The sequence below is a fragment of the Chanodichthys erythropterus genome, chromosome 3 (genome assembly GCF_024489055.1).
Source record: "Chanodichthys erythropterus isolate Z2021 chromosome 3, ASM2448905v1, whole genome shotgun sequence".
Taxonomy (NCBI): domain Eukaryota; kingdom Metazoa; phylum Chordata; class Actinopteri; order Cypriniformes; family Xenocyprididae; genus Chanodichthys; species Chanodichthys erythropterus.
Window position 1 is genome coordinate 43,158,771 of NC_090223.1, and position 17,886 is coordinate 43,176,656.

Below are 17,886 nucleotides of genomic sequence, written 5' to 3' on the forward strand. Positions count from 1 at the left end.
TGAAGCTTGTTTTGTATTTTTTATGTTCTTTCAAGCTATTTAAAATTATTTTAATACCACCATTTTACTACAAAACTACAGATGGCAGCAGTGTGCTTAGCATATATGACATTGCCAGAGAAGAAGACTGTACAGGAAGATTAACTATGCGCTGTTTCACATGCCAACACAAGGTGTCTGTCTTTACTAGCGCATCGACAATTGTTCTCTAACATAAAACAAAACAAAACAAAAAAAAAACCCTATAAATTCAACTCTGTTGCATTCAATAAAATGTTGAAGAATTTAAGATTTAAATGAATGGTTATTCATTTGAATCTAAAATATTTTCATTTTTAAAGTCTTATTTCTTCCTGTTCTTACGCTTTTCTGTACTTACAGTAACCTTTCCAACCACTGAATGCACAGGACATTTAATCTTTATTCTCTTGATAATTTCATCCTTTTATGAACTTTATAAAATATCTTACTGACTACATACGAGTAAATCTACAGCTGGGTTATATAGGCCTATATATGATTATCAGTGTATAAAATGACCTGTAAGATTCAAGTATTTCAGAGAGCTGTATAATAAACTGATGCAATGTTTTCAAAATCTTACAAAGACTTTAAATCTTGGCCTGCCTGGACTTCTGGATTATTTTACCAAAACCTTTAACAATGTTCTTTTGCAGTCTTTGTAATTTTAGCAGGATTCTTTAATGTTTTAATTAAGATCAATAGTTTGAAGTATTTCTAGTTCAAAGCTAAACATACAGACTGTTGGGAGATGAGTCAGCAGGAAGTGGGAAAGAAAAAAGCTGCCGGATTTCTCAAAAATGAAACCATGGTCTTGCAACAAAGGTCTTGACCCTATAATATTTTGCCAACAATGCTGAAAAGCATTTTGATTTAACCAAAGTTGCACATGCAACTTCTCACATGCCACAGAAAGACAAGAATATATTTTTTTAAAAAGATGAAATGAGGAAAAAGGTTTTAATGTAGGCTGGAATTACAGTTGGTTACATTACATTCAGTGCTGAGGTCAACTGAAAATATTCAGCGATGCAACTGCAGCTAAAAGATTATAGGTGTATTGTCTAACTACATATAATAAAATATACATTTTCATTCATTTGATAAAGTGGATATAAATAACCCTTTGAGGAGAATCCTATCAGATCTAATCAAATCATTTTCATTTTTATAACAGTAAATTTAAATCATGTGTAAATGTTAAACATAGCTAGGAATCTAAAAAAAGAACATATAATATCGATTATGGTTAGTGTAATTAACTGTACTCCACTTTGGCAAAATAACTACCAATACTGAAAGAAATATTTTCTTTTCTAGCTTTTGTTTTATACTGGTGGTTTTCCAGGGCAAAGGGTGCACAATTAAGGCTGTAATCTCTTCCTGTTTAGTCTTCATTGCCAACTAAAATGCAGGATACTGGATTCAGCATTATGAGCTTTCTGGGTGCAATGAACAGCAAAATGCCCATTTTATTTCTCAAGTATTTCTCATTTTATGTGATAAAATAATTCTAAAAATATGACAATATGTCTTTTTCCTTGTGAGATCTTGGTTTAAACTTCAGTGTGATGGGAACCTTTGGCTGAAACATAACATTTAGCTCCAGAGGGATCTGAAAAAAAGAGAATTAATTAATTTAAGAAGCAAAACATAGTCTGACATACCTCATGTATGCATGTTACTCTAAATTATGACAGTCAAAGTACCAACCTGTGTCTCTTTACACGTTTCCACAGTGAAGTTCTGAAGAAGCTTCACAACAAGCAGTTTCATGATCATTAGGGCAAATCTCATTCCAATGCAATTTCGAGGCCCGAGTCCAAAAGGCAAGAAAGCGTACTGGTTAACCTCTGATTTATTCTCTGGGCTGAACCTGCAGAGAAATATTAGAGAGACTTTCAGATTAGCAATTCTAGTTTCTAGCTTAAATCTGGCATGTGGTTCAGTAAACTGCATCAAATCACCTCTCCGGTCTGAACTCGTCGGGAGAATCCCAGAGCTGTGGGTCACGGCATAAAACATATGTAGGAATTCCAACTAGAGTGTCTTTTGGTATTGTTACACCATTGATCTCCACAGTCTTCTTACAGGACCTCTCTAAGCGTGGGGCAGTGGGAAGGAGACGCATTGATTCGTTGATGGCCATTTCCAAGTAATCCATTTTCATCAACGCATCGTATGTGATGGGAGTCTGAAAAACAAACAAACAAATAAAAAGTCCAATGTACAGTGCATCCAGAAAGTATTCACAGCGCTTCACTTTTCCCCTATTTTGTTATGTGACAGCCTTATTCCAAAAGGGATTTAATTCATTATTTTCCGCAAAATTCTACAAACGATACCCCATAATGAAATCGTGTAAGAAGTTTGTTTCAAATCTTTGCAAATTAAAAAACAAAACAAAAAAAAAAAACAAACAAAAAAAAAACCCTCACATGTACATAATTATTCACAGCCTTTGCTCAATACTTTGAAGCACTTTTGGCACCAATTACAGAATCAAGTCTTTTTGAGTATGATGCTACAAGCTTGGCACACATATTTTTGGGCAGTTCTTCTTTGCAGGACCTCTCAAGCTCCATCAGGTTGGATGGGGAGCGTCGATGCACAACCATTTTCAGATCTCTCCAGAGTTGTTCAATCGGGTTCAAGTCTGAGCTCTGGCTGGACCACACAAGGACATTCACAGATTTGTCCCGTAGCCACTCTTTTGTTATTTTGGCTGTGTGCTTAGGGTCGCTGTCCTGTTAGAAGATGGACCTTCGCCCCAGTCTGAGATCCAGAGCGCTCTGGAGCAGGTTTTCATCAAGGATATCTCTGTACGTTACTGCATTCATCTTTCCCTCTATCCTGACTAGTCTCCCAGTTCCTGCCACTGAAAAACATCCCAACAGCATGATGCTGTCACCACCATGCTTCACTGTAGGGATGGTATTGAGCAAGTGATGAGTGGTGCCTGGTTTCCTCCAGACATGACGCTTGCTATTCAGACCAAAGGGTTCAATCTTTGTTGATCTCATGGTCTGAGAGCCCTTCAGGTGCCATTTGGCAAACTCCAGGCGGGCTGTCATGTGCTTTTACTGAGGAGTGGCTTCTGTCTGTTCACTCTACCATACAGGCTGGATTGGTTGAGTGCTGCCAGATGATTGTTCTTCTGGAAGGTTCTCCACAGAGAAACACTGGAGCTCTGTCAAGAGTGACCATCAGGTTCTTGGTCACCTCCCTGACTAAGGCCCTTTTCCCCTGATCGCTCAGTTTGGCCGGGCGGCCCACTCTAGGCAGAGTCCTGGTGATTCCAAACTTCTTCCATTTACGGATGATGGAGGCCACTGTGCTCATTGGGACCTTCAATGATGCAGAAATTTTCTTCTGTACCCTTCCCCAGATCTGTGCCTCGATACAATCCTGTCTCAGAGGTCTACAGACAATTCCTTGGACTTCATGGCTTGGTTTGTACTCTGACATGCACTGTTAACCGTGGGTTAGTTTTCACTATGGGGTATTGTTAGTGGAATTTTGAGGAAAATAATGAATTTAATCCCTTTTGGAATAAGGCTGTAACATAACAAAATGTGGAAAAAGTGAAGCGCTGTGGAGACTTTGCGGATACACTGTCTATTATGGCTTTGTTTTAAACCCAATTCCTGTTCCTTGAGTAAAACAACTGAACTCTAAAATCTAAAACTGCTTTAAAATAGTTTCTTTACATCAGGGGTTCTCAACTCTGGCCCTCGAGGTCCACTTCCCAGCAGAGTTTACCTCCAACACTGATTAACTTGTTCAGGTGTTTGATAAGTGTTGGAGCAAAACTCTGCAGGAAAGTGGACCTCGAGGGCCAGAGCGGAGAACCCCTTTACACAAAATCTGTGAACAGAGCAGAAGCCGGTGCACTCACATCAGGAGGGAAGTTTGTGTCAATCTCCTCAACCAGCTTTTCCAGGGAGTCTGGATTAGTCACAAGATTATAGAGGAGGAAAGTGAGAGTGGTGCTTGTAGTCTCATAACCTCCGAGGATGAAAACAAAGGACTGGGAGAGAATCTCATGATCGGTTAGTCCTGTCAGATTCACAAGACAGCTTATTTGAAAACAAGTCACATCTCTGATGGTCATGTGCATTTGAATGAGTCAATTCTGTTCTGCCTCTCAAACCTTTTGCTGGTTGTTCACTTGTATCGTCCTTAGCTTGATCATCAGGGATTTGATTCTGGATCATGAGCTTGAGAAAATCTACTCGACCCTGATTAAAAACACAAAGTGTGGCATCAATATCTCTGCAAAATCTGAAGCTGTAGCTGAAGAGTGAAATAGAGACAAACATACATCTGATTTCCTGTTGTGCTCGTCCTTAATCTTTCTCAAGGCATTGTAGAAAAAATCCATTGACGACCTTGAAAAAAGACTTATCCCCATTTTTCCCAAAAGAATTGCAATGGGGGGAAATAAATCTGAAATATAAAAGTTTTTTTTTTTTGAGATCTCAACTGTAATTATTTTTTCAAGTAAAAATGATGTACTGTTTTAAAATGCAAATAAACAACAAAAGCTATTTTTATTGTACAAACGACATACTTAAAAGCAGAAAAAGAGGACTGAACAGACTGAACTGGAAAAACTTCTTGATGTTAGTAACAAAAGGATCATCCGGGTTGTTTATGGAGTCGATGTCAACGCTAAAGGAGGAGCTGGTGACGACATCCAAACTGTATGGAGCGAAAACTCTGGAATAAAAATGGTGTTGTCTTCTTATTAAAATATATTAGAATCCTTACATGTGGTTTTCATTTATACACAAAATTACTACAAAAAAATTCTAATGATAATCATTATTTCAATCATGACAACTCTCGGAGAGAATAGGTTCAACCAGCATTTTATTAGCATGGCGCATGGAATGTACATAGGCTTGATTTTGGCGGACGAGATCTGCTGATGCTGCTGCTGCTGAGCAAAGAAATAAATGTTCAGCGTAGTCAAAATAACAAGAAAGGAAAGGCTACTGCAGAATGATAGAACCCCCGTAGCAGATCTCTACAGGTTCTGGGGAGGAGGTGGGATTATAGGAGTTCTCATTTTGTGCGCCGTGCTGATCGCAGCTAGGATACGGTATAAATAAAGCCACGTAAATGAGGAAGTACCTCCGATTGGTTGGTGTCGTAGTACTGAAAGGACCAATCAGTGATGGATAGAGTTTCATGACTGAACTTTATATTTAGTGAAAGATTTGCTGTAAATGCTTCAGTAAATTTCATGACTGACTAACTTCATGTTTTAAAGTTATGCACTTTATTTAAAGACAGACGTAACATACTCTTTTATTTTAACTGGCTGCTCATGGTCTCGCTTTTGCATGTTTTTAATAAAACGATCTGCATGTGTCACAGCTATGGGAAATATCTGAAACATATTCAAAAATAAGTGTTAGTTACACAAGTGTCATGCGAACAACAAGTACAGTATAAAATATAAATACTATAGCCTATAATAGTATATAATAAAAGGATTTGGCAACAAAAACATTTTAAGTTCTATAGAGGAGTACAAAGACTAGAGACTAGATCCCATTTCCTGAAACAGCTCACGTCAAAAGGACAGTTCAACCTAAGTTTGTTCAAAACCTGTGGAACAATATTAGACCCCTTTGTATGAACAAAAAACATACAAATATTTCTTCACAGTATCTTCTTTTGTAAAAGTGAGGAAAAGAAAGTCATTCAGGTTTGGAACAACATGAAGGTGAGTAAATCATGCCAATTTTCATGCTTGAGTGAACTATCCCTTTAAAGGGTTAGTTCACCCAAAAATGAAAATTCTGTCATTAATTACTCACCCTCATGTCGTTCTACACCCATAAGATCTTCATTCATCTTCAGAACACAAATTAAGATATTTTTGATGAAATTGGAGAGCTCTTGGACTCCTCCATAGACAGCAATTTAACCACCACTTTCAAAGTCCAAAAAGGTAGTAAAGACATTGTTAAAAATGTCGACGTGACTACAGCGGTTTAAATGTAATTTTATGAAGCAACGAGAATACTTTTTGTGCGCAAAAACAAAACAAAAATAATTACTTTATTCAACAATATCAGAATGCAGACCTATTATTGGCCAGCTCCTGCATCAGCATCACACAAGTCGTGCTGCTCACGTGATTAGCTTCGGCCAATAATGAGTCGGCATTTTTACGTAGAACCTGGAAGAGCTAAACCTAACAGTGTATGAGAATGTGAATAAAGTTGTTATTTTTGTTTTGTTTTTGCACACAAAAAGTATTCTTGTCGCTTCATAAAATTAAGGTTGAACCACTATAACAACGTCTTTTTTAACAACGTCTTTCCTACCTTTCTGGACCTTGAACGTGGTGGTTACATTGCTGTCAATAGAGGAGTCAAATACCTCTCAGATTCGTCAAAAATATCTTAATTTGTGTTCCGAAGATGAACGAAGGTCTTACGGGTTTGGAATTAAGTAATTTAAGTAAATTAAGTAATTAATGACAGAATTTTCATTTTTGTATGAACTATCCCTTTAAGGACCTGTACTATACCTCCTTCAGTCGTCCACTTGTGAAATATGGAGAGAGTGAACTGCGGATTCGTTTCCATCTCTCATCTTTAACTACAGTTATTCCATCAGCAAAGGGGCCGACCAGGTCTGCATTTGTATCCTGTGCAAATAAAAAAAAAAAAAAGGGGCTTAAAAGGAATCGTCAGCTTCCTGCCAATATGGGACTTTCTGTATAACTGTGAAGGTGAGCTTACCCTTCTGTTAGTGAAGGTAGAATAACATTCTTTCACCATAACAGTTTTGACAATTTCCAGGTCAGTGACCATTAGTATTGGGACTCTTCCATCATAAATCCTGAGCAATGAAACAAATATTGATCAGTTTTCAGTCACAGTGATCCAGGCAAATACCTACACTACCATTCAAATATAGCTGCAAGCAGAAATGACGGGCCCAAGCCCTGGCGCCAGCGCTACCCCGTTGGCTTAAGGAATCCTGTGCATGGCAGGCAACATACCATCTTAATTTAAATTACATCCTGTTCAAGATATCATAAATCTGCTTGCAATTTAGCATCCTCAATGTCTTGTCTTCGTGCTGACCGAGTTTGGTGGTGATCGGATAAATTCCCTAGGAGGAGTATATCAAATACCAGAGCATGTTTTTTTTAAACAACCCTAAATAGCCGACTTCCTGCTGGGCTGGTGTATGAGAGTAAAAGTTTTTTGGCATGATGAGCTCTATAACTGTATGAATTTTTATTACAGTAGGTGAAAAGGGGTGAGCTACAGAGCTCCTCAAATACAACCATAAACAGGTGTGTGCCACAGAGTCCCCCCAGGACAACCTGCGCCCGGCCCAACGATTGCTACGTGTGTGCAAAGTTTCAAGAGTTTTTGGGGCCAAAGTGTTAAGGGACCAAAAGTGCCTGAAAGTTCGGGGGAAAAAAATGACCTAAGGAAAACAATAGGGCCTTTGACCTTTCAGGGCTTGGACACTAATAAATTAATAAATAAATGAATGAATAAATAAAAAATAGATAATACTTTTATTCAGCAAGGACATATTACACTGGCATTAAAGACATTTATAATTTTACAAAAGATTTCCATTTCAAATAACTGCTGTTCTTTGGAACTTCCTATTCATCAACAGAAATCCTGATATTAAAAAATGTCAAAAACATTGTATATTTATAGTCTTTGACATCACCGACCTCAAACTTTTGGTAGCATAAATTTTGTTGTACTTTGTGCACATCATTTCGCCATCAGAACTGTTCTGAACTTAAGCACTGCATAATATTTAATTGCATATTAATGACAGATATTAATATTTCAACTTCAACACATTCTTTCAACACAGTAAATGTATAACTGAGACTCACCCCCAAACTTTTCCATACTTCTTAGCACACTCCATATCAAAATTACACAAACCCTAAAATACATTTGCATACACAATTAATCAATGAAATAGAGTCTTATTTCTCCAGCAACATTCCTATATTAATCAAAAGCAGTTACATAATGAATTACTCACTTTAGTGTATGAGAGAAATGTGCCAACGAAAGGCCAAGGTCTTGGTCCTGGAATTCCCAGTTTTTTGAAAAATCCATGTGGCCAAACACCGTAACTACAGTGTGATCAATAACAGAGATATCAAACTACAAACAACCACACGATGAGATCCATTACATGTAGACAGAGATCTTCAAGTTATGAACTGTACAGTGTGATACAGTACACAAATATAACTACTACTACACAACTACTACTTAATAATGCGATACATTAAATACAGATACTTAACTAAAAGCTATGACACAAATGTTTGTTGTTGTTGTTAGTTATTTTTTAGAACTGCTATTGTTGTTCAATACTCACATAAACAGGAGAGTTATGACCAGAACCACCAGGCTCCAGGTCACAGACAGAGATGAGAGGTCAATCATTGTAAGTCAGCTGTATTCTTCAGTCTCTTCAGCTCGAGCTCAAGTCCTAATGCACACAGATACTTTTGCTTTAGTTTTTATTCACGTCAGATGGGGCATGATCAGAAAATATGGGCGTGGTTTACAGGTGCGCAGGGCGACCAAATAAAGAATAAATCGACAGGTTATGACACTTCTGACACTGATTTAAACGCTTCGAGTTAACTTCCGTGTTAACTGCACTGGCACAATGGTGCCGAAAGTCTTCAGTTATTCCTTTGTTAAGAAACATTAATGAAAACTACAAAAGACACAAAAACTGAAACCAAGTTAGTTTTAGAGTGTCAAATAGAGTATCACATCGATTTTACTCACTTTGAATATTAGTAAAGCCTGAGGTTTATTTCTGCGACTTAAAAATACTCACTTCCTCTGGTTCTGTTGCACAATATCATAAATGGGTCATTTCATTGTATTTTAACAGTTTATAGTGACACCCATTGGCCAAAAAGAGAAATTACTTTGGACTCCGAGAAACTGAGTTGAGTCTGATTCTCATTTTATATACAGCAGCATCATGTATGATCACATGATTCTATAACATCCCTGATCTATCAAGAAAAAAAAGAAGGAAAAAATGCATGGTTTAAATATTATCAAACAAACATATTCAACAACATATTTAACAAACCCCAAAACATAGCCTAGGCTAAAAGTAAAATTCATAGCAACTCATAGAACATGCTGACATTAAATTTGATGATATTAGAAAAATACTCTCAACATATTAAAAATGTGACTATAACACATGCAACAACAAAAAGGCTAACAAAAAAACTGAAATAAAGGGTTAGTTCACCCAAAAAATTTATTTCTGTCATTAATTACTCACCTTCATGTCGTTCTACACCTGTATGACCTTTGTTAATCTTCAGAACACAAATTAAGATATTTTTGATAAAATCCGATGGCTCAGTGAGAATCAGTGGTTCAGAGCGCCAAAGTCACGTGATTTCAGTAAACAAGGCTTTGTTATGTCATAAGTGTTTTGAAATTTCAGTGGTTCACATGACTTTGTCAGTTTGATACGCGCTCTGAACCACTGATTAAAAACAAAAGATTTGTAAAGCTTCAAAGCTTCATGAATCAGTGTTTTGAAATCACCCATCACTAGATATTGTTGAATAAAGTCACTATTTTGATTTTTTGGCACTTTATAACATTAAAGTTGAACCACTGTAATCACATGAACTGTTTTAAATATGTATTTAGTAGCTTTCTGTGCATTGAAAAAGGAAATGATCTTGCTGGCAATGCTGGCATTACTGAGCCATCGGATTTCATCAAAAAATATCTTAATTTGTGTTCTGAAGATGAACAAAGGTCTTAAGGGTGTGGAACGACATGAGGGTGAGTAATTAATGACAGAATTTTCATTTTTGGGTGAACTAACCCTTTAATTACTCACCCTCATGTTGTTCCAAACCCACAAGACTTCATCTTCGAAACACAAATGAAGAGGTAACACTTTACATTAAGGTTCATTAGTTAACATGAACTAATAATGAACTGCACTTCTACAGCATTTATTAATCTTTGTTAATGTTCATTTAAAAATTTACTAATACATTATTAAAATTTTGTTAACATTAATTAATGCACTGTGAACTAACATGAACAACTGAACAACATTTTCATTAACTAACATTAACGAAGATTAATAAATACAGTAACAAATGTATTGATCATGGTTAGTTCATGTTAGTTTATACATTAATTAATGTTTAACTAATGAACCTTATTGTAAAGTGTTACCAAATAAGATCTTTTTGATGAAATCTGAGAGCTTTCTGTCCCTCCATTGACAGCAATGCAATTGAAACGTTGACACTTCAAAAAGTTCATTAAGAGTTCACAAAACTAATCCATATGAACTGAGTGACACAATCACTTTATGTGATGAAGAGATTTAATTTAGGCTTTTATTCACATATAAACATTGATCGGCGAGCATAAACAGATCAACAAATGCTGCATTCTTACCATGGCGTAATACAAGGTGTCCCCTGAATGTGTCTGTGAAGTTTCAGCTCAAAATACCCCATAGATTTTTTATTATACAATGTTTTAACTGCCTATTTTGGGGCATCATTAAAAATGCGCAGATTCTGTGCACATCCCCTTTAAATGCTTGTGATCCCTGCCCACAAGCTCTCAACTCTATAATACATTGCATAAACAAAGTTCACACAGCTAATATAACCCTCAAAATGGATCTTTACAAAGTGTTCATCATGCAACATATCAGATCATGTAAGTATGGTATTTATTTAGATGTTTACATTTGATTCTGAATGAGTTTGATAGTGCTGCGTGGCTAAAGCTAACATTACACACTGTTGGAGAGATTTATAAAGAATGAAGTTATGTTTATGAATTATACAGACTGCAAGTGTTTAATAATGAAAATAATGACAGTCTTGTCTCTGTGAATACAGTAATAAACGATGGTAATTTTAACCACATTTAACAGTACATTAGCAACATGCTAACGAAACATTTAGAAAGACAATTTACAAATATCACTAAAAATATTATGATATCATGGATCATGTCAGTTATTATTGCTCCATCTGCCATTTTTCACTGTTGTTCTTGCTTGCATAACGTCTGTGCTGCTCCAGACTTTAATACTGGCTTGTGTAATGGGTTGAACATGAGCTGGCATATGCAAATATTGGGGTCATACATATTAATGATCCAGACTTTTACGTAACAGTCGGTGTTATGTTGAGATTCGCCTGTTCTTCAGAGGTCTTTTAAACAAATGAGATTTATATAAGAAGGAGGAAACAATGGTGTTTGAGACTCACTGTATGTCATTCTCTTGTTATTCAACTATGCCGAGATAAATTCAATTTTCAATTCTAGGGCACCTTTAAGGTGGCCCACTTCATCTAGCACATTCAGCCAAAGTGGGCCAGCAATATTTAACCACCCATAAAAAAATAAAAAATAAAAAAAACATTTTTCAATTTTTTTGTATTTTTTATTTTTTTGCATAATCCATGGTAACTGCAGTAACAAATATTACAAGTGCTGTCACAATAAGAGTTGTTATAATTTGAGCAACTTATAAGTTAGAAATGAAGATCTTTTTCCTTTCACCATGAGGGTTTCCTCCTCTGAGGTGTAATTTTACATCAGCTGAAACTATTATATTTAAACTATTATAATTTAAAGAAACAGTGTCCCTTTAAATAAAGACATGTATATGTGTAAGAATTATAACCACGTATAATGCATATTCAATCTTATTATTGTTTTTCCTTGTGAGATCTTGGTTTAAACTTCAGTGTGATGGGAACCTTTGGCTGAAACATAACATTCAGCTCCAGAGGGATCTGAAAATAAACAAGAAAAATAATTATTAATGTTTCAAGAAGCAAAGCATAGTCTGAAATACCTCATGTATAAGAACTCTTTATGATGACAGTCAAAGTACCAACCTGTGTCTCTTTACACGTTTCCACAGTGAAGTTCTGAAGAAGCTTCACAACAAGCAGTTTCATGATCATTAGGGCAAATCTCATTCCAATGCAATTTCGAGGCCCGAGTCCAAAAGGCAAGAAAGCGTACTGGTTAACCTCTGATTTATTCTCTGGGCTGAACCTGCAGAGAAATATTAGAGAGACTTTCAGATTAGCAATTCTAGTTTCTAGCTTAAATCTGGCATGTGGTTCAGTAAACTGCATGAATCACATGCTATAAGATTCATATGTGAGAAAAACTGAAGTGAGAAAAATTGTGGCTGTGAAAGAAATCAGAATCACATCACCTCTCCGGTCTGAACTCATCAGGAGAATCCCAGAGCTGTGGGTCACGGCATAAAACATATGTAGGAATTCCAACTAGAGTGTCTTTTGGTATTGTTACACCATTGATCTCCACAGTCTTCTTACAGGACCTCTCTAAGCGTGGGGCAGTGGGAAGGAGACGCATTGATTCGTTGATGGCCATTTCCAAGTAATCCATTTTCATCAATGCATCGTATGTGATGGGAGTCTGAAAAACAAACAAAAACAAGACATGTCCCATGCATATGGTTTAACTCTAAATTTGCTTAAGATTCTTTACACAAAATCAGAGCAGAAGCCTGTGCACTCACATCAGGAGGGAAGTTTGTGTCAATCTCCTCAACCAGCTTTTCCAGGGAGTCTGGATTAGTCACAAGATTATAGAGGAGGAAAGTGAGAGTGGTGCTTGTAGTCTCATAACCTCCGAGGATGAAAACAAAGGACTGGGAGAGAATCTCATGATCGGTTAGTCCTGTCAGATTCACAAGACAGCTTATTTGAAAACAAGTCACATCTCTGATGGTCATGTGCATTTGAATGAGTCAATTCTGTTCTGCCTCTCAAACCTTTTGCTGGTTGTTCACTTGTATCGTCCTTAGCTTGATCATCAGGGATTTGATTCTGGATCATGAGCTTGAGAAAATCTACTCGACCCTGATTAAAAACACAGTGACATCACCATCACTGCCAGATCTAAACAACAGTGAGAGTGACTGTATACTCCTAAAAATAAAGGTTCTTGACTTCGATTCATAGAATTCATTCATTTTCACTGCACAAAAGGTTTTTTATAGTGGAAAAAGTTTTTTAGATTTTTAAAAATGTTCTAAGGGCAAAGAAAAAATTTGTTCTTTTAAGAACTGTTCACTGAAAGGAACACCCAATGAAGCCAATAACAACCTTTAATTTTAAGAGTGTAGTTGAAAAGTGAAATACTGACATACATCTGATTCCTTGTGCTCGTCCTTAATCTTTCTCAGGACACTGTAGAAAAAATCCATAGACGACTTCGACAAAAGAGTTATACCCAATTTGCTCAAAAGAATTGCAAAAGAGGGAAACATAACTGAAAAAAGAAAATTTATTTATTATTTGTTTCTCTTGTCATTAGCTCTTTTCATTTTCCATGATTATTATACAAACAAAGACATACGTATTAGCAGAAAGAGAGGACTGAAGACATTAAACTGGACAAACTTCTTGATGTTAATAACGAAAGGATCATCCGGGTTGTTTATGGAGTCGATGTCAACGCTAAAGGAGGAGCTGGTGACGACATCCAAACTGTATGGAGCGAAAACTCTGGAATAAAAATGGTGTTGTTTTCTTATTAAAATATATTAGAGATCATTTACACATCATTACATATGGTTTTCATTTATACACAAAACTACTACAAAAAATTATTCTACCTGACAATGACAATTATGCACTTTATTTAAAGACAGACGTAACATACTCTTTTATTTTAACTGGCTGCTCGTGGTCTCGCTTTTGCATGTTTTTAATAAAACGATCTGCATGTGTCACAGCTATGGGAAATATCTGAAACATTTTTAAAATTAAGTGTTAGTTACACAAGTGTCATGTGAGCAACAAGTAATATATATATAATATATATATATATATATATATTATATCCAATATATGATAACGCTCATATTATGGGCCTGTACTATACCTCCTTCAGTCGTCCGCTTGTGAAATACGGGGAGAGTGAACTGCGGATTCTCTTCCATTTCTCATCTCTAACCATAATAATACCGTCACCAAAGGGGCCAGCCAGGTCTACTTTTCTAATCTGTAGAAAATTATGAACTTTACTAGATCTTCAACCGTCTTTGAACTGCCACAACACTTTTATTGTGCATAATTGGGTTTATGAGCTTACTCTTCTGTTAGTGAAGGTAGAATAACAATCTTTCACCATAATTGCTTTGATCATTTCCAGGTCAGTGACCATTAGTATTGGGAGTCTTCCATCATAAATCCTGAGCAATGAAACAAATATTGATCAGTTTGTATTCACGGTTATTCAAGCAAATTGTAAAATAGTATATGATGTAGTAGTTTCTACAATTAGATTGCAGTTTCTTCAGTTATATTAAAATTTGAATAGATGTCATTTATTGAGTCAAATTAGCTGGAATGACAAATATTATATAAAAATAAGAATAAGTATTATCAATCTGATGTTAAGGTTAACACATTCTTTCAACACAGTAAATGTATAACTGAGACTCACCCCCAAACTTTTCCATACTTCTTAGCACACTCCATATCAAAATTACACAAACCCTAAAATACATTTGCACAGACAATTAATCAATGAAATAGAGTCTTATTTCTCCAGCAACATTCCTATATTAATCAAAAGCAGTTACATAATGAATTACTCACTTTAGTGTATGAGAGAAGTGTGCCAACGAAAGGCCAAGGTCTTGGTCCTGGAATTCCCAGTTTTTTGAAAAATCCATGTGGCCAAACACCGTAACTACAGTGTGATAAATTATACCGTTATCAAACAAACTTCAAACAAATACTAATTAAAATGAGACAAGTTATAGATATAGATATAGATTTGGGTGACCAGATATTTTTTAACCCTCAACCTGGGACAGGAAGGAAGCATTTCATTTTTTCTTTCTTTCTTTTTTTTTAATTGTTATCACCATTTTAACCACATTTAGATTTCTGTTGTATGCTGAAGTACATACTCCATAGTTTTTAAATAAATATGTTGTTCTAAAGCTGTATAAAATCATCTGAGGCTGAGCTATCACTGCTACAAATTCCAACTACAGCAGAAGACTTTAAGACACTTTTCAACAAACAGTTTAAGACAAAATACTTATGATGAAAACTAAAATGAAATGCAGCTCTGTAAATATCATAACATTCAAGTGAATTTATGGCACGTTCAAGTCATTTACAAGATGGCAAATCGTAATTATGACAACAAATGAGTTCAAGTCATTTTGATTGCAGCAAGATGGTGATCTACCATTTCTACAAAAGATTCAGCAAGACTTTTTAACTCTACTACTATAAAATGATGAATAAAGAATGCGCACAAGCAGTGCTTTTACCAGTTTCTTATTAAACTTATGAAGGTTCTGTAAATGTAATCGATCCATATTCGATTATAATTGTACAGTACTATCACATTTTTACATGCTACCTAGCTAGCTTTAGCTTAGCTAAGTTAGTCTAGCTTAACTAGACTTTCAACCAGCATAACAAAAAATGTTTCTGTAGAGAATCGCCTATTGCAACTTTAATACAATGACAAACACTTTATATTCAGTAAATCTAAATAAAATACACTTTTAATAAACTTATATTAAAGAAAATAGCCTGCGCAGCTCATAGTTTACCCTTACGGAACAAAAATATAATCCATAAATGGGAAACTAATGTTTATATTTTTCAATACACTGCAATATATGCATTGACCGTGTATGTCTACTGTATATATTGATACATAGGGCCTATGAAATATTTAGAAATTAAGACAAAAGTAGCATTACATGTAATATTCATAAAGTTTCATACTTTATTGTGTACGTATGTTACACATACATGTCCCCATGTAAATGTGAATGTATGTAAGCACATATATACACACATTCATGGAATCAATCAGTGGCTAACAACAGATGTCTAGTTCCCAGCATGCTTTAATGTTCTATTATTTTGGAATTTAAAAGTTTTTGTAGTATGTCTTTTTTGGGTTTTTGTTTCATTGTGCTGAAGAGTACATCATTTTGTTAGGTTGACATTTGGCCAAAAACCATTAAATACTGGCTGTGCTCTTTTCAGCACAGTGATAGTCTCTTTGCAAGTGTGCTATAGTTAGCTATCTTGAAAATATAAAACATTTATAATACAAATATAAAATATAAGAAATATATTACATAATACATTTCTCAATATATGTGTGTTTAAACTGCATGAAATAGGCTATATCTGCAATATATTACACATGCATCTGATTACATATACATCTATACATAATGAAGTGTATTAGCCTGCTGGATATAAAATTACACATTATGATTCAATATATGAAAAGAGGCAATTCCTCATTATTCAATAGACTGTAATATAGTTGCACAATATATTATTTTGTATTTTTCAGATATACCGTTATATCGTTTAATATATTGATCATTCATATATAGGGAAATATATTTTCTTTGCACAATGGTATAGAAATCGGTGAGCGCGCGCGAGACTGGTGCATTGCAGCTCTGAGGTCGCACAAGTTTTAATAATCTACAAAGACGAGTATCAGAAAATCAACCTGAAGTTGCAGTGGCACAGAAACAGCGTTCCTTCTCGTGAACAAGGACATTCCTAATATACAACAGAACTATAACGCAGAATAAGACCTAAACGAATGTTTGCATTAACCCTTTTATTAATTACTCACATAAACAGGAGAGTTATGACCAGAACCACCAGACTCCAGGTCACAGACAGAGATGAGAGGTCAATCATTGTAAGTCAGCTGTATTCTTCAGTCTTTTCAGCTCCGGCTCAAGTCCTAATGCACACAGATACTGTTGCCTTTAGTTTTTGTTTACCTCAGACGGCGCATGATCAGAAAGTGGGCGTGGTTTACAGGTGCGCAGGGCGACCAAATAAGGAATAAATCTTCAGGTTATGACACTTCTGACACCCATTCATCTCGAGTTATCCGTGTTAACTGCACTGGCACAATGGTGGTGAAAACCTTCAATTATTCCTTTGTATGAAAACGACAAAACACAAAAAGTAGGCAAGATTCTAACAAACAGATTAAAAAAACGTCAAATTGAGTAATCACATATTTTTACTCCCCTTAGAATAGAGTAAAGCCTGAGTTTGATATCTGCGACGACATAAAACAAACTCATGCAAACAATAACTTAAACAGTTTATAGTGACACCAATTGGACACAAAGAGAAGCTGAGAGACTTCAGGCTGTTTAACGTGGGACAAAACAGCTGCTTGGACTGAGAAAGTTAGTTTCTGTATCCAGAAATTGTTTTGGAGCTGGATCTGTTAAACATATTAAGAGTTATTCACCTACGAATTGATACTTCTCAGTCAATATGGCACGATGTAGCCAGAGTTTGGATATAAGAAATTTGTATTACAAATGAAATCTTTTTTATTGACAAGAAAACTCTCTCGTGATCCACTCTCATCACTACTGATGCAACTCTCTGGTGAATTGTAAGTAACTATGTACAACGAGAACTACAGGTGTGTGTATGCAAGCTATTGGTTGTTTCAGCTGTCTGATGAAAACCTACCAATCACATTTAATAATATTGATATGATCGTTGCATAATAACAGCTCTTTGTAACAGTCATCAGTGACACAGAAAATCTTAGTGTTGACAGAATAACCATTTTTTCCCCTGACATCACACATGTAGCCATTTTTTCTGGTGTTGCTACTAATAGGACCCATTTAAAATGAGTGAATATATCTAAAAGTCCAGTGGCCGTATGTATAAAGCCGCTCAGAGTAAAATTTTTGTCTTAAGTGTGTCAAAATGAATGACATAAG

The 17,886-nt window shown here is 35.6% G+C and overlaps 2 protein-coding genes across 3 annotated transcripts; both read right to left on the reverse strand.

Moving 5' to 3' along the window:
• Positions 1–973: 973 nt before the first annotated feature.
• On the reverse strand, positions 974–8,906 carry LOC137017785 (cytochrome P450 3A40-like). 2 transcript variants are annotated; one of them, XM_067382418.1, is made up of 14 exons: positions 8,841–8,906; positions 8,419–8,532; positions 8,074–8,167; positions 7,919–7,971; positions 6,786–6,885; positions 6,572–6,691; positions 5,334–5,419; positions 4,595–4,743; positions 4,346–4,470; positions 4,175–4,262; positions 3,920–4,080; positions 1,989–2,215; positions 1,735–1,897; positions 974–1,636 (listed from the first exon to the last, which is right to left on the reverse strand). In XM_067382418.1, exons 2-14 carry the CDS (start codon positions 8,484–8,486, stop codon positions 1,535–1,537), a joined length of 1,536 nt encoding a protein of 511 aa, XP_067238519.1. In that variant the 5' UTR covers positions 8,487–8,532; positions 8,841–8,906; the 3' UTR covers positions 974–1,534. The 2 variants fall into 2 exon arrangements, with proteins under 2 accessions (XP_067238519.1, XP_067238520.1); XM_067382419.1 differs by lacking the exons at positions 7,919–7,971; positions 8,841–8,906 and having other exon boundaries at positions 8,419–8,536.
• Positions 8,907–11,572: 2,666 nt separating this feature from the next.
• LOC137012543 (cytochrome P450 3A40-like) lies at positions 11,573–16,883 on the reverse strand. The gene is made up of 13 exons (XM_067375838.1): positions 16,758–16,883; positions 14,723–14,816; positions 14,568–14,620; positions 14,214–14,313; positions 14,004–14,123; positions 13,782–13,867; positions 13,476–13,624; positions 13,267–13,388; positions 12,889–12,976; positions 12,634–12,794; positions 12,304–12,530; positions 11,975–12,137; positions 11,573–11,869 (listed from the first exon to the last, which is right to left on the reverse strand). The coding sequence occupies exons 1-13, from the start codon at positions 16,823–16,825 to the stop codon at positions 11,783–11,785; spliced, it is 1,518 nt and encodes a 505-aa protein (XP_067231939.1). The 5' UTR covers positions 16,826–16,883; the 3' UTR covers positions 11,573–11,782.
• Positions 16,884–17,886: the final 1,003 nt, after the last annotated feature.